The sequence below is a fragment of the Neltuma alba genome, unplaced genomic scaffold (assembly GCF_004799145.2).
Source record: "Neltuma alba isolate B1F8T4 unplaced genomic scaffold, ASM479914v2 tig00011543_pilon, whole genome shotgun sequence".
NCBI lineage: Eukaryota > Viridiplantae > Streptophyta > Magnoliopsida > Fabales > Fabaceae > Neltuma > Neltuma alba.
In genome coordinates, this window is record NW_021636205.1 from 436,018 (window position 1) to 452,455 (window position 16,438).

At 28.8% G+C, this 16,438-nt stretch overlaps 2 protein-coding genes across 3 annotated transcripts in view; both read right to left on the reverse strand.

Moving 5' to 3' along the window:
• Positions 1-6,226, reverse strand: part of LOC114714823 (probable LRR receptor-like serine/threonine-protein kinase At1g53430) — a 74,149-nt gene extending 67,923 nt beyond the window's left edge. For both annotated transcript variants that reach the window (XM_028899602.1, XM_028899603.1), the window contains exon 1: positions 6,154-6,226. In XM_028899602.1, the coding sequence (XP_028755435.1) occupies positions 6,154-6,203 (50 nt within the window). In that variant the 5' untranslated portion in view covers positions 6,204-6,226. The remainder of the gene's footprint in view (positions 1-6,153) is intronic.
• LOC114714847 (probable LRR receptor-like serine/threonine-protein kinase At1g53440) lies at positions 526-5,257 on the reverse strand (the record flags this gene model as incomplete). Its single annotated transcript, XM_028899629.1, has 11 exons — positions 526-1,222; positions 1,332-1,482; positions 1,635-1,872; positions 2,240-2,450; positions 2,593-2,705; positions 2,923-3,066; positions 3,176-3,374; positions 4,284-4,642; positions 4,920-4,966; positions 5,041-5,079; positions 5,175-5,257. Coding segments are annotated over 11 exons (1,959 nt in total), but the record flags the coding sequence as incomplete, so codon positions are not given.
• Positions 6,227-16,438: the final 10,212 nt, after the last annotated feature.

The following is a 16,438-nucleotide window of genomic DNA, read 5'->3' on the forward strand; positions in this document are numbered from 1 at the left end:
ATGACATTTTAAAATCTTATGAACGTAAAATAGTGCAATTTTGAATTTTTTATATTTTTCAAAGGAAAAAATACTCTAAAATGATGTAGTTTCATATTTGAAAAACCATAAAAAAAAATTGAAAAATATATTATTTTTGCTTATAAAATATCAAAATATCATTATTTTTAATAGGATCTAGTGACAAAAAACAAGAAATGCATTTAGGAGGTGATGAAAAACTAAAAGGAAGCTAGGAGGGAGCAGCGGACACCCAAATCCATGGTTACTAGGAAGGGTAAGAGATGTTGAAGAAACATATGAAGATGAAACGGCATTTAGCTAATAAGGTTTGGTATGGGTTTGTGATTGGGCTTGGCACTCATTCTTTACCAAAAACAAAATTCTCAAGATTGGCAACTTTGTTTGAATAATCCTATTATCCGTCATCATGAGAAAACTAAACAAGAATGAATTAATTAGCATTTTGTATTAGGAAGTTCACTGAAAACAAGATTTATATACGTATAATGAAAAGGCTATGCATTGCACTAATTACACATCACATTTAAACTACAATATAGAGGAGCTAATTAGCACATGTAAATTCTTCTTGACACTTCATGTTAGATTTCCTTTCTTCGAATAATGTCTACTTATTTATGAAAGGTTGTAGTTTCATGCTTGTTTGCTAGCCTACATTCTGATCGAATCATATGGAGTTGGAATTCTTAAGAAGCCTACCAGATGAAGAGAAAGCTTTATTACATGGAAGAGAAATAGAGGAATATAATCAAACTAATGAGCCATCCATTACTTCAAATCTTTTCCTCAAACTTTCATGTGAGAATGAAGAAGCGGCTAAGGTTTAACTACTACGATTGTATTGTGATGATGCACTATCCATTGCTTCAACCCTTTGCTTTACATTTTCATGTGACTTTGATGTGGAAGAAGAACTAAAGGTTTGGCTATGGCTTTCTTGAGATGATAGTATCTCAAAGGCCTTGAATCTCGCAACCCGTTGGTCACTCTCTTGACGTTTGATTGTTAGGGCTTGGACTGGCAACTTTCCTTTAAGCATGTAAACAACAGAGGACATGGATGGCCTCAAAGTTGGAGATGGGTTAGTACATAGGAGTGCCAGCTCCAGCATTCTCATGGCTTCCTGTGAGGAGTAACTTAAACCAAGATTTGGATCCACCAACTCAAGAAGGTTTCCTTGCTCTTGAAGAACATAGGCCTTCAATTGCATGAAAGTATATGCAGTTATTACAAAATTCAATCAAACCATTAATTTTATGAAGCATATTGAACATTCACTAATGCAAATCATGATTAGAATAGCTAACCCAGTCAAGAAGATAAACAAACTCCTCTTTTGGCCTGTAACTTGTGTTGCTTTTTTCACTAACAATTTCTAAAGCAACAACTCCAAAACTATAAACATCTGCTTTCTCAGTTAAGTATCCTCGCATTGCATATTCAGGAGCCATATAACCACTAGTAAAAAACATATAATGTTAATAATCAATTCAAAAACATAGAACGTGCAAAGAAAATCTAAGAAGAAAAGGCCTATTAATATTATTACTAAACCAAATACGAGAATTATATTGATCTAGTAAAGAAGATGTAGTAGAATATATACTGACATTGTTCCTGCTATTCTTGTGCTTATATGAGTATTCTCATCTTCATCAAGTTTGGCTAATCCAAAATCTGAGATCTTAGCATTCAAATCCTTATCAAGCAAGACATTTGTTGCCTTAATATTTCTATGCACAATTTTCAACCTCGATTCCTCATGAAGATAAGCCAATCCTCTTGCTATTCCTATGCATATCTTCATTCGTGTAGGCCAGTCCAAGTGTATCTTTTGTCCTTGGCCACCTAACATTAACATCAATGGTATGTTAATTAATAACATATTACTATCAAGTCATTCAATAAAAATTAATTTTATATTTGTAGAAGTTGTTTCAAATGAGAAAATATGTTTGAATTAAAAAAAAAAGCCTAAAATATAACATCTAAATTTTGTCTTCTAAAAAGTAAACGTATAACTAAGAGTTGCTGGCAAATAATTTGAGCACAATTTTACATTTTCTGTCATAGTGATGTAATATTGTGACAAACACAGACAATAAGAGGATGTATATCAAAATAATTTTATTTGTTTCTACTCAATCATTTTATCTTTTCCTTATATATATACTACATATGGTAATTTTTTATTGTGAAGAATTAAGGTTCTTACCAAAAAGAGCACTAGCAAGACTATTATTCTCCATGTACTCATATATCAGCAACAATTGATTTCCTTCAACGCAACATCCATAAAGCTTTACAAGGTTTGGGTGTTGCAAAGCAGAAATCATTCCAATTTCATTAACAAATTCACGATTCCCTTGCTTTGATTTAGAGGAAAGCTGTTTCACAGCTATGACAACACCATTTGATAGTGTACCCTGAAATTCAGTTTACCCTTTAGTTTGAATTTTCATAATCTTTCTTAAGCAAAATTATTATCTCTTAAAGACATAATCTCTTTATAAGTGTATTCAATTATGTAATATTGGTTAAAGATAAATATGATACACTAAAAATTACCTTGTACACCGGTCCGAAACCTCCTTCACCAATCTTATTTTCTAGGGCAAAGTTAGTAGTGGCATCTTTAATTTGTTTTAAAGAGAAATAACCTATTTTTAAATCTAAAAGTTCTGCATCAAAAATAAAAGTTATATAAATACAAAGCAAAATACATTGAAATTACAAGAAACTTAGAAATAATTACGTGTATATATATGCAAAAATCATTATTTATCCATTTGACTTTCATGATAAAATCCAGGCATATAAAAAAAATCATTTTTTCACTATATAATACCAAATTATCAATAGACATAGTTGCTTTCTTATTTTTGATTTTGATCTTACGTTTGGCTTTTGAATCTCTGTCACCTTGTAAGCCCATTTTTCGGAGGATGAATATTATTATTAGTATGATGAGGAACACACATGATCCAACCACAATTCCAGCAATAGCTCCACTAGAAATCCAAGGAATTTTGATTTTGAAATCTACATGACAAAAAGTAGTAATGCTTACGATTCATACCAAAATCAAAATTGTCATCTCTTAGCTCAAGCTAGAAAGAGCATAAACCAAAAAATATGAGATTTGACTTACTTGGGGTGACTGAAATAGCAGATATAAGAGGTCCATATACACCATCATTATAAGGAATAGAGGTAGTTCCTTTTCCAGCCCAGTACAAATGAATCTCCAAGGTGTTATCATTAACATCAACATTAAAGTTCCTGACAATGCCCTTACCAATGCCACCTGCTTCCCTCATAATGTTGAAATCGTGCAAATATTTTCTACCCTGTCAAGGTATACATAAAATAGTTTCACCTTCCAGAACTTCTATTAACGTATATAGCAAAAATAGTTGAAAGCATGTTAAATAATTAAGAAACTTGTAATATATTTCATACAGGTTAAAAAAAAATCTTAAACTATATTAATTCTTCATTAAAATATTACAAATTTCTAACTTTACATCTATTTAATATAGATACCTTTCAAAAAACATAACTATCTATACTATAAATGAAGGATAAAATAGTACATTCATATTAAAAATTTAATGAAGTGACTTATAAATAGGACAAAGAAAAATTTTCTCTCTCTGACTTATAAATAGGACTAAATAAGTATATGCAATAAATGAGAGAGAGAGAGAGATATTAATGGAATTCACATAGCATTTAGGTCCCGTTTGATATGAAGTGTTAAAAATAAGGAGTAAGGATTAGAATTGAGATTAAAAAACAATATTAAAAGTATTTAGTATGAGTGATTATTTGTTACTTAGAATTAAATAAATTCATATATGTGAAATTGTGGAATACCATGGGAGAGAGGTGATATTCCTTATTCCCACCTACATGAGATTATCTAATTCCGCGTAATAAGAAATTACTCATATTAAATACTTTTCAATGGTATTTCTTAAATTCAATCCTAATTCTTACTCCTCATTTTTAATAATTCATACAAAACTAGACCTTAACTCTTGCCATAGATGGGGTTGGTCTTTATAATTAGCCATTTAGCCACCATTTAAAGAGACACATAAATATAGTGGTAAGCTCACTTGATAGTGACACGTGCCACAATATTTATTTCTCTTCATCTATATGGCTGCATGGATGGAGAGTCTTATCTTCTCACCATTGAATTTTGTAACCACTGGAAAAAATTTTAAATTCAACATAGTGATGAGACTTACTTGGATTGAAACATCAAATATGCGCCTTCCAACATGATGGAAATTTTGGTCATAAGAAAACATAATCTCAGCAAAATACAGTGTGACGTTGTAATTTCCATTAATCAAACAGAGGCCATGGTACTTGAGAGACAAAGGGGATAGGCGAGCTGTTTTGTAGAAGTCAGGACCAGTAATGTTGAGGGATAAACTGTTTGTTGCTCTGTTATTATAGGATGTTGCTCCTGTTGTGGTGCTATAAGCCCATTTATCATCACCAGGGCAAGAGAATGAGACACTCTGAGAATTGACGTCGCTTTCATATTTATTCCCCTCATATTCAGTTTCTAGTCCTCCACAATTTATGAAAAAGGAATGATCTACATGCATAGGGACAACCTCATCAAAAATCACCTCTATAAGAGAATCCAAATGATCAAACTCATAGGATCATGATCTCTCTCTCTCTCTCTCTATATATATATATATATTGTCACATGACATTGATAGTCATTTCACTGTTACGTTCACTAAAATCTACATTATTTAGTTAAAACTCTTGAAAGGGTTCATGAAAACTACAAAAAGATAATGTCATGGGAAACTCTCAATCAAGCATGAAAACAGTGATGTACAAAAGTTTAATTAGGCACTCACACTTGGGTTTTCCTCCACAAGGAAGGCCCCTTTTCAGGCAAGTACATCTGCAAGATGAATAAAGATCACAGCAAAAGAATTTAGAATAAGTGAAACAAGATAGCTGTAAGTATAATCTTACGAAGTTTTTGCTGGAGATGATAGACTCGAAGCCAAGTTTCTGTATAACCATTAAAAAAAAAGAGCTTAGAGTTGCTGCGTGATGCCTTCAAGAACAAGAAAAATGTTGTTTTAGGGTGGAGGCGAGGAGCTTACAAATTTTCATACTGACAGGTAGTCACAGAAGTCTCCGAAAAATTATTATAAGATAAATCATCACTGCAATAGAAAGTAGTGTGAAATTAGAGATGAAAATTAAAAAACTTAAGAAAATAAGGTAAGTAATCGTCATACAAGTTTCAGACATCTTGAATTATCAAGATGGTTTAATCAAAAGTAGTGTGTGTAGAAAATTGTGCTGATTAAAATTTTAATATGACATCTCAAGGAGAAAAAATTACCATAAAGTCTCAATGATAAGTGAACAATTATTATTATTATTTATATTGAAACTTATCATTGCATGCTACTCTATTGTTACTGGGACTTATCTTCCTTCCTTGAGATTTCAAAGCAATTCTCCTAAATTTTTTTAAATGTCAAAGTTCAAATCAAGATGACATTATGGAAAGGGGATTAATTAAAATGAGGAGATTTAAAGGCTAAAGATGTTTTTTGTCAATAAAATTTATGGTAATTAATTTCAAATAGTAATGGCATTGAACTGATATATGTAGTAATGACAAACAAAATTAAAATAAAAATGTTTTACTAACAAAGAACCATCATTGTTTTGCTGTTGCAATAGCCAATCAGGAATTTTTCCAGTGAGAGAATTTTCAGTTAGAATCCTGCATACATAATTAATAAAGATCTATCAAAAAAGAGTAATTAAGTTTCAAAAAAAAAAGTTATACACGTGTGTAGAATGCTCCCTTACATGGAAGTTAGGGAGGTCAAGTTTCTTATATTGTTTGGGATTTTACCGATCAACTTGTTGAAGCTCAAATCTCTGCAATTAATACAGGGGCCACAAATATTGCTTCATAAAAATAACTAAAAAGTAATATTTCTTGTAATAAATAGTCCACCATAAAAGTAGCCCTAAATTAGGAATTAGGTTGTGAATTAAACATTAAATTGGGAATATTATTTAGAAGATTTTGGATTCGTAGTATGAGATGAAGCAACTTACAGCCTAGATAAGTTTTTCCATTTTACCAATATAATTTGGAATGGAACCATGGATGGAGCAATTTCTCAACACCCTGAGAGAAAAACAGAGTATGAAAATTCATTAAGAATATATAGCTCTCATTTTTTATTAACAAATTTTCACCTCACTATTAAATTCTCAACATACAGGTACTGCAAGGATGTCAAATTGTCCAGATTAGGAAATCTCATTATTGCTGATCCATGCAAATCAGATATTTTCCTGAATTAAAAATTAAATACAAAACAGTATCAATAATAGGAAAATATTCTCTGTTGAAATTAAATTTCATAACCATCAAATAGTTTGCGGATGAATTACAAAAGACTAAGTACTCACAAAGTAGTCAAATTTGTTAAATGAGATATGGCTGTGGGAATGGGGCCTTCCAAGGCCGTTCCCTGTAAAGACCTGCCCAAATAAAAAATGTAGTGAAAACAATAATTTTGAAAGTAAAGGAAATACTTAAAAAGCCCAGTCCATACAGTCTTTTTATTTGTGTGGATTGATTTTAATTGAAAAATTAAAATTATTGCATTGTTTTATTTTATTTTTACTTACATAGCTGGACTAACATACATAATCATATCTTGGTTCAATTTTGTTTCTTATTTTCACTCCATGAACATCTCCCACATTGATAGTTTTTTTTTCCCTCTCATCCACTACTATTGAGAATTTAACTAGTTATTAACAATTGATTAGATTATGCATTATGCAACCTCCCATCCTTTACTAATAAATCCAAATGACAAGTGATCAATATAAATCTATCGTCCTTTTTTACTAAATCTTGTCACTACATGTTACTTGATTGTCCTTGTTCGAATTTTTAGTTATTACATTTTTTTATTGGTGTACTATAATAATTCTCCCTTCTTTCTTTGTTTGCAACAATTTCCAATGAAATTAAATGGAACAATATAATGGAACGGAGGAGTAAATGAAAATAAAAGCACTGAACTTCATTAAGCTTATTAATTTCGATACATTAAGTTCATATAGTAGTATCTTATTTAAAAGGAAAGTATTATGATAGAGAGTATATTAGACTCACATTACTCGGAGTTGGGTCCAATTTCCAATAAAACTGGGTAATTTTCCTGATATATTTGTCCCATCTAAATAACTACAAAAATGTTAGGAAAGAAATTTTAGAATTTAAAAGAGATCAACACAATATCAAAAATAAAATACAATGAAATGATTAATCATATTATACCACTCACATATATTCTAATTTTTTCAAATTACCAAAACTTTCAGGTATTGCCCCTAAGAAGTTATTTCCAGCAAGATACCTACAAGTTCCAAATCCTTAGAAACAGATAACACATCTAAAAGCAATAGGAAAAATTATCTATAATAAGACTAATGTGGTAGTCACAATGCAACTAATAAGATAAAAGAAAATTATTTGCACTTGAAATAATATTCTTACAATTCGCGTAGCTGTGTCAATTTTCCAAGACTAGGAGGAAGAGTTCCTTCCAATAGGTTATCTTTCAAATCTCTGTAGAAAGTAGAAAAACCATAAAATTATTTCCCAACACAACAATAAGTTTTTAAAAACTCAAAGTGTAATGATTTATACTTACAAATCCTCTAAAGTTGCAATGTTACCAATCTCGTCTGGAATTTGACCACTGATTGCGTTAGCCGTAAGGTCTCTAAGACATGTGTTTAAGAGATGAATAATGCATATGGTCGAATAATTCAAGCTTGAATAAGTGTGAGACAAATCACTAGTTGAAAACAACTATATTACCTCCGATCCTTAATATAAGAGTTAGTTGACTAATTTGAATAGATTAAAAAACTAGTTAAGTTAGTTATTTGTAATAAATAGGTATTGCATTTTTCAAAATATCCTTACTAATCAAGTGTGTTGACTAGAACTACCATTAGCACAATGACTACTTTGGAAAAAAAAAGAATAAATATAAGAGATAAAGTGGATTAGGGTCTTATATTTAAGACCAAAATAAAAGTCAAACGAAATTTTATATTAAGAACGGGAGGTAGTATTTATATATATTCATTCACAAATCTATGATCACTTACAATGTAACAAGAGGCAGTCCTGCAAAGCTCCCTGGGATTGATCCACTTATATAATTGTGAGACAAATCACTGTGCCGTATATAAAAGCTACAATTTAGATAACAAATTCCCACATTTCAACTAAGCATACACACACACATGTTTAAACCAATAATAGAATTAAAAAAATTCATTACTTACAGTACTTGTAGATAGGTAAGGGATCCAAATTCACTTGGTAAAAGTCCAGATAAGTTGAGACTCCTGAAATAGCTATTATAAAAAGAAAACATATTAATACAACTAGTTACATAGAGCTAAAATAAAATAAGTTATCTTATATTAGGACCAATTTGTTGGCAGGAAAAAAAAAGCACCAATGTGCATTTCAATATTAATTTTATTGCGATGTAGAGCCAGACCTAACTTATTCTAGGTACCATAGAAATGTATCTCAAAATCAAATCAACTGGTTTTAAATAAAGAAAGAAAACTTTTCAACATTATTTGTAACTCATTAAACACAACTTGATTTAGATGGGAGCTTGATTTGTACCCAAATTGAAAGGGTCACGTTGTAATGATATAGACAGATGCACTTACAGATTTGTAACATGACAAACTGTTCCATTTGAGAAACTGCAATTGCATGTTACATACTTTGTAACACAAGAATGTTGGGTCACATTCCAATCCAAGTTCTCTATCTTTGATGATATTGTGTTTAGAACTTTCACTGCATCAAACACAATTCAGTTTTTTCAAAAAAATAAAAGAAATAAAAAATTCAAAGTACTTCTCGTTGCCCACTTTGTTTAACTTCGACATGCATTGATATTGACATTGAGGAACTTGTCCACCATATGGATCATGCAAAGCTGCTTCAAATTCAATTTAAAACGCTAATAATGGCTTAACCTATAAACTTAAGTAGCAGTGAATGTCTAATTCGTTGTTTTTATTCTTATATTGATTAAGAAATGTCTTCTTCTCCAGAACAGCATCAATAATACCCAGATATGAGCGTAGAAATCACGTTTCCCTAATAAGCGCGTCGGGAAATAAACATGAAAATATTTTTTAATAGGCTAAAATGCACAAAAATTTCTGAACTTTAGGTCGGTTTATGCATTATCTCTCAAACCTTTAAAAGTTTAAACTAAGAATCTTGATGTCTCATGTCTTGACTATCAACTTCCCTATCATTAAAATTAATTGTTTTTGTCATGTCATATGTTTTGTTTTTTTTTTTATTATATACCATTTCATTTTTAGAAAAAATATTTAGTATTTTACATGCAATGTTGTATATTTAATACACTTAAAAATATATTTAAAACATTTATTTGACCATGTCTTTTAAAATGAAAAGGTAGAAAATCGTTAAAATACTTATCTCAAACGCCAAATATTATTTTTTAAATGATATGATATATAATAAAAAATATAAAAAAATTGTGACATGTCAAAAACCGTTAACTTAAACTATAAGTTTGAAAGTAGGGGAATTGAGATTCAAAACATGAAATATCATGATTCTTAAATTAAACTTTTGAAAGTTAGGGAGGTGATGTGCAATTGGCCCAAAGTTAAAGGGTTTTTACATATTTTATCCTGTATAATATAAAATAATATAATTAATTATTTTATCATTTTTATAACTGTGGTTTACAAGTTTTCAAATTAATAATTAAAACATAGCTTTTGTATTCTCTTTATAATGATATATCTCAAAATATATAAAACTCTTAAAAATAATTAATTCAATTTTTCAGAACTTTTTTGGTTTATTTTATTTAAAAAAAGAAAGATTGATAAACGACTATTAACACATTTCATAAATTATAAATACGAGAACACTGCGCTGAATACAATATATAGTAATAGCATGAAAAATCAAAATGAATTGACTGTTATGGAAATTAAAGTAGATTGTTCATATTTAATTCAGTTTCATGGGTGTGAGGACTAAATTATTCAGAAATTATAACAATCATATAAATTAAGCCAATAAGATATTTTGTATTAATACATAACAAGTAATTGATAAAACATGATTTTCTATCATAGTTTGTGCATGCAAAAGAGATTACTAAGCTTTATTCATCTATCCAGGTTGCCAAGAAAATTTTAGATATAATTTATATCTATGTATAATATAGAAATTTTAATAAATCGCATTCCTTATACGGAAAAAAAATATTAGTATTGATTACTTGGCTCTTTGAATTCAATATTAGCATAAAATTAAAGCAGTGACAAATAAATGAATAAAATAAATTACTATAGTTTTCAACCATTGGAATCTTGTTGGTAAAAGGGGGGAGAAAGAAAGAAAACATTTGAATCAGTTTATTTAGTTCCCTTCTCGGAGGGAGAAAAAAATGAAGGATCAAGTCTCGAAAGTTACGACAGTTCTTTATCACTGCTTGTTCAAGAAGAGGAAACAGTTAACCATCACATTGACCCCTTTCTTTTGTGTATTTTCCTTTGAACAGTAAGAAAATAGATGGAAATGAAAGAATTGATCATAATGCTAAATAGAGTAATATAGTATATGCTAAGGAGTAAGAAAAACAGAAAGGGATTAATTAAGAAACCTTCATCTTCTGGTATGAGTTGAGCATTGGATCCATAGTTTATGAAGGCTGTCAAAGCAAAGCATCTAAAAACAAAAAAAAATATAAAAGTTTAGAGATTGAGATCCCAAACTCCATTTTGGTTGTTGCACTTTGAAGAAAATAACTCTGAGGGAGCAAAGGAAGAAGAAGGAGGAAGAAGTAGTTTGCAGAATCACACGGTAGCAAAACACAAGAGACTACAGAAGAAGCTAAGGATGATGCAGCAGAATAGAGGCAAGAAGAAAAGAAAAGCAAGTCAAGATTTTTACAGGTCTTCTACTTTTTTGTAAATTAATAAAAAGCGTTTCTCTTGTCTCGAGAAGAGGTAATAAAGCTATTGATTTTTTGGTAGGATGTGGAGCAAAGAGGATCCACCACAATCAGGGGCTAGCCTATGCTTCTAAGGGTAGTGCACGTGCTTTTACCTCATGACTTGACCAAAGGAAGGAATCCAAGGATAGTGCATGTGCTTCTAAAGCTCCAAGGGAGGGCATTGTCTACGTGGTTCGTGTTTCTAGTTGGTTTCTAATTGTTTTTGTCTTGCTTGTATTTTTTATTTTCAGTATTTTGTGAGTTAGGTTGCATCTTAGGTTTTTTGGTAGTTTATTTTGGCCTTTGACTATTGGTGTTTGTACTATTTTTTGATATTAATAAAATTGATTTTTTTGGCCAAAAAAATAAAAATAAAAGGCGTTGAACAGCTGTAAGCCGTTTCATAGTAATGTGATTTTCAGTATTATGCTACTTGGATCTGTTAGACTGATGAATCACTGGTTAATAGCTCAATGTGATAAGATTATCATCAACTTTGCTGTTATTAAATTAAGATATTCTTAGTTTTATATATTAAAATAATATAGACAAAAGCATAGCTTTAGCTATTAATTTTATGCAAAGTTTTAATTTGGTTTATTAATTTTATAAAGTATTTTTTTCAATCCTCCAATCGTCACATTATTTTGTTATTTTAAAAAGGTAAAAATGTACATTTAAAATGTCTTTTTAGTCTTCTAATTAATCCTAACGTTGATTGCAAATAATTATTTTTTATCGATCATTATTATTTTAAAAGGTTAAATTTAACATGTGAGTATTTATGAATGTTCTTGCTTTATTAACATTTAAAATTATAATATCAATATTTTTTCATTGATACTAATATTAAAGAATTGATCGAAAAGACAATTTTTAAAACTAAATTATTAAAATAGAATATTATGTAAAATTAAAGAAAAAAGATATACAAAATTATTAACTAGAAAAGATAAAGGTAATGAGAAATCGAAAGCCAGGGGTCAACAGGACTACGCCAAACTCTATCAAAAATCATTGCTTTCCAAAAAGGGTCTGTATTGATAAAAAAGAGGATAGTAACACTCTAAATTTAAAATTTTTGATGATAATAATTTTTTTCGGAAATCATAGTTATAAAATTATTTTTAGGGGTGAGTTTAATCTACTATTTAAAGTGTTTTTTTATCCATTCAACAAGCTAAAAACTGAAAAATATTTTAAAGTGCTTGACACACATTCATTTAAGGAATTTTTTTGAAGAGTTAATGGCAAAGTTAAGAATTGTTCCTAAAAAGATATTTTAAGAATGCAAATGCTTCTAAAAAAATCAATACGTTGAAGGCAAAATTGTGCCACCAAATATTTTAGTATGCTAAAAGATTAAAAGCATGTGAAGTTGGATGAATAACAAAATATTTGAAAATACTCGACGTATCTAAAAAAATATTTTAGCGTGCTAACTGCACCTTTATCCTTGATTTTATTTAGGTTTCATAGTTATCAAAAGTAAAAATTGTTTTCAAAAAATCTTTTTAAAAAATGAAATAACGTGAAATATGAAGTCCAAATTTAATCTCAATGATCCCACGTTCATGATAAACGGCAGATGCTCACTAATCATTACTCATGCCGGTAAATGGTTTTGTCATCCTTATTGCCAGTATAGTTTACTTTTCCAATGGCTTTGTCTTCCTTTGCTAGTTAGTTAAAATATAAAAATGGCAAAAATTTAAATTAAAATGTAAAATAATATAGAGCCCTATATGTACCTTCCAAGATATTAAAATTGAACAAGTTGTTGGATTGGCCAAAGCAACGGTTCAATGATCAAAGGTCTGGACGGCTGGTCATGGTTAAAATGAACTTAAGTAAATTAACATGTGTTTAATTATTCAAATATTAACTCAAATAAGGTATATTTTAAATCATAATAAAAAGTACAATATAAAAACTAAGGCTCTGTTTCATTTCCTATTTTCAAAACAATTTTTCGTTTTTGAAAACAAAAAAATAAACAAATTGTTTGATAATTAGTTTTCATTTAACTTTGTAGTAGTAGTAGTAGTAATAATCTGTTTTTAAAAATAAAAAAAGAACAATTTTTCTATGTTTTCTCCTTTTTTTTCCTTTTGTAGAGAATAGGATTGTGATGGAACTTGTAAAATTTTCTTATAAGGTTATGTTACAAGGCTAAACCTCAATCACTGGGATAAGAATTTATTATTGTTATAATATATTTAAAAATAAAAATAGAATTCAAGGTTTTCTTGACCATAATTTACCTTTGATTTTGGTCTTTTAACAGAATTTTCCCTAGAATTAACGAGGGCATAATGTTTGGAACGGTCGCAACATTATTATTGTATCTTAATATATTGTCTTTAATTTTATATAAAGTTGTGGTTTGGTTTCTTTATATTTGTGAAGTATTTTAAGTAAATAAATTTTCGAATTCTCATGACTTCCTTGAATTTTGAATCAAGTTCTTTTTATTAGAACCTTCGAATTTGCATGTTGGTACCTGTTTAAAATTGTTTAATGAAAGCTAACAATGTTAAGGGAAAAAAAAAAAATCCAAAGATGGGCATTCCCGGAGAGTCTTGTGCTCTTATGTGTCCTAATTTTGAGCAATAAAGTCATGGAGAAATCCATAACAGTAACAAACTCGTGAGGTAGCAATTTGACAAGCCACCTTAGTGTCTTTAATTATTATACTACCTCGTCTTTCTCCTCTTAATATAAATGCTAACTGAAAGCTAAATTTGATTGTAAATATAAGATCTCAATCTATTTTTTCTCGTATTTTTATCCAAAACTTCCTTATTCATTGCAAGGGATTTTCACCAAGTGATAATTCTAATCATTCACTACACATAATTATAAAATAATTTAAAAAGTTCAATACAATATTTGTGATAAATAACTAACTTAATTAATTTTTTAATATTCTCATATTAGTTATCTAGTTTTTATATTAAAAGCATTTTGTACTGTGATTTCATTATTTCACTTCCAAAGATTAAAATATTTGGCATCCAACCCGTGTATCAGCTTCTAATATTGATGGGAGATGAATGTGAGTGAAGGGAGGTGGCAAAAGATGCTGGGGAAGGAACAGAGAGAGAGAGAAGGAGGATAAGAAACTATTTTCAGATTCATAAAAAAAAATTTTTTCCAAACGTGGCTTTAATTTTTGCACACATGAGATTCATTTCTAGAAGTCTGCCTAGTTGTCCATCATCTCATGGTTGGCCAACAAATCTGTTAACAACCGTTTAATTATTATTAACTGTTTTAAACACTAGGACCTAATAGTGTTACCAGAATAAATTGCAGGGATTTGATACAAAGAAACAAAAAGAAGGGACTTGATTCGAAACTCAAACAAAAAAATTATAAGGATTAAGAAATTAATTTTCTCAAGTATTTTCTTTAGCCTTCTAACCCTCCCATTGTTGATCTCAAATGATAATTTTTTGTGCTAATTATTATTATTTTAAAAAAGGAAAACATGCATATTTGTCATCTACTTTCATAAATGTTTGGTGTCGTTATTTAATTTTTTTAAAACATCTTTTTAGTCCTCTAATTTTTTAAAATATATTTTTAGTTCTTTAATTACTCCTAACATATTAATTGAAAATAATAATTTTCTATTAGTTATTGCTATTTAAAAAATTAAACATATTAGTATTTTTAAATGTTTCGTTAACATGTGAAAAATTAGTTGAAAGGATAATTTATAAAATTAAATGATTAAAATAAATTTTTTTGCAAAGTTTAAAAAAAAAAATAAAACTCACGTCAAATTTATTAGATTCATTAAATCTAGTGCTATGTGCACCACCAATACAAATGAGAGAATTTTGCTGGGTGCTCAGATTTAATTAACTCTACCCAAGTTTTGTCTTAAAATTTTTTGTTAAAGAGAGAGGTTAAAAAATAAAAAAGGAAAAGGAAACAGACAAGGACGATGATATATAATATATATAACCGGAAAAGATAAAGTTAATTAGAAATTGAGAGCAAAGTGTCGGCAGGGAGTACCCCAAAGCCACTGTCAAAACATATCAAAACATTATTAAAATGATGGTTACAAAATTATTTTTGTTTAGACTTCATATTATCAAAAGTAAAAAGTTTTCAAATAATCTAAAAAAAAAAAATAACGTGAAATATGAAATTGATCCCACAATCATGATAGACAGCATATGCTAATTAATCATGAATCGTACCAGTGATGGCTTTGTCATCTTTGCTCCCTCTACTTTCCCAATGACTTTGGTGATGGCTTTGTCATCTTTGCTGCCTTTACTTTTCTAATGACTTTATCTTCTTTATCTGGTCGGTCAAAATATAAAAGTTGCAAATAAGTATTAAAAAAAAATACTCATCCAGTTTTTAATATAAAAATTATTTAACTAATTTAATTAGATTAAAATAATTAGATAAATTATTTAATTATAATAAAATAACATATTTTCTTAAAAAACCATAATTATCTTCTTTAATGTCCTCTTTTCCTCTTCTATTGGATTAAATTCCAAGGAGATCCATCGGGGTAATTTAGAAAAAATTGATAAATATAAAAATAGATCTTATATTTAAGACCAAAATTAACTTAATAATTAGGTCTTATATTAAATAGATCTCATATTTAGAATCAAAATTAACTGAATAATTAGGTCCTATATTAAGGATAGGATGAGTACAATGATTACTTAGTAAATTTAAATTTTAATTATATAAAGCTACATATATAACATCCTAGCCATTAAAAATTGATCTGGTTGTCGTGTTGATACTGTTCAACACACTGGTTCAATGATCAAAGGTCATCTACTCATGGTTAAGCTAAACTTAAGTGAATTAATACTGTCTGTCTTTGGTGTTTAATATATGAACGAAATAACTAATTTATAAATATTAAAAAAATTAGTTAAGTTATTCATAATAAATAAGTGTCGTCTTCTCTAAAATATCTTTATTAATCATGTGTGTTAGAATAAAAACCATTTAGTATATGCAATTATCATAAGGACTACTTAAAAAAAAAAGAATAATATGAGAAACAAAGTGAATTAAGTTCTTATATTTATGATTAGATTAAATCTATAGCTAACTCTATTTAGGACTAGAGATAGTATATGTTTAATTATTCAAATAGTAATTCGAATAAGATACATCTTAAATAAGAATAAAAACTACAATATAAAAACTATGGTCATTTTTAATTAATGTAAATGCTACTTCTTGTTATGTATCAGGAAAAGTTACTTTGTTAATATCAAATTTAGACTTGTTAT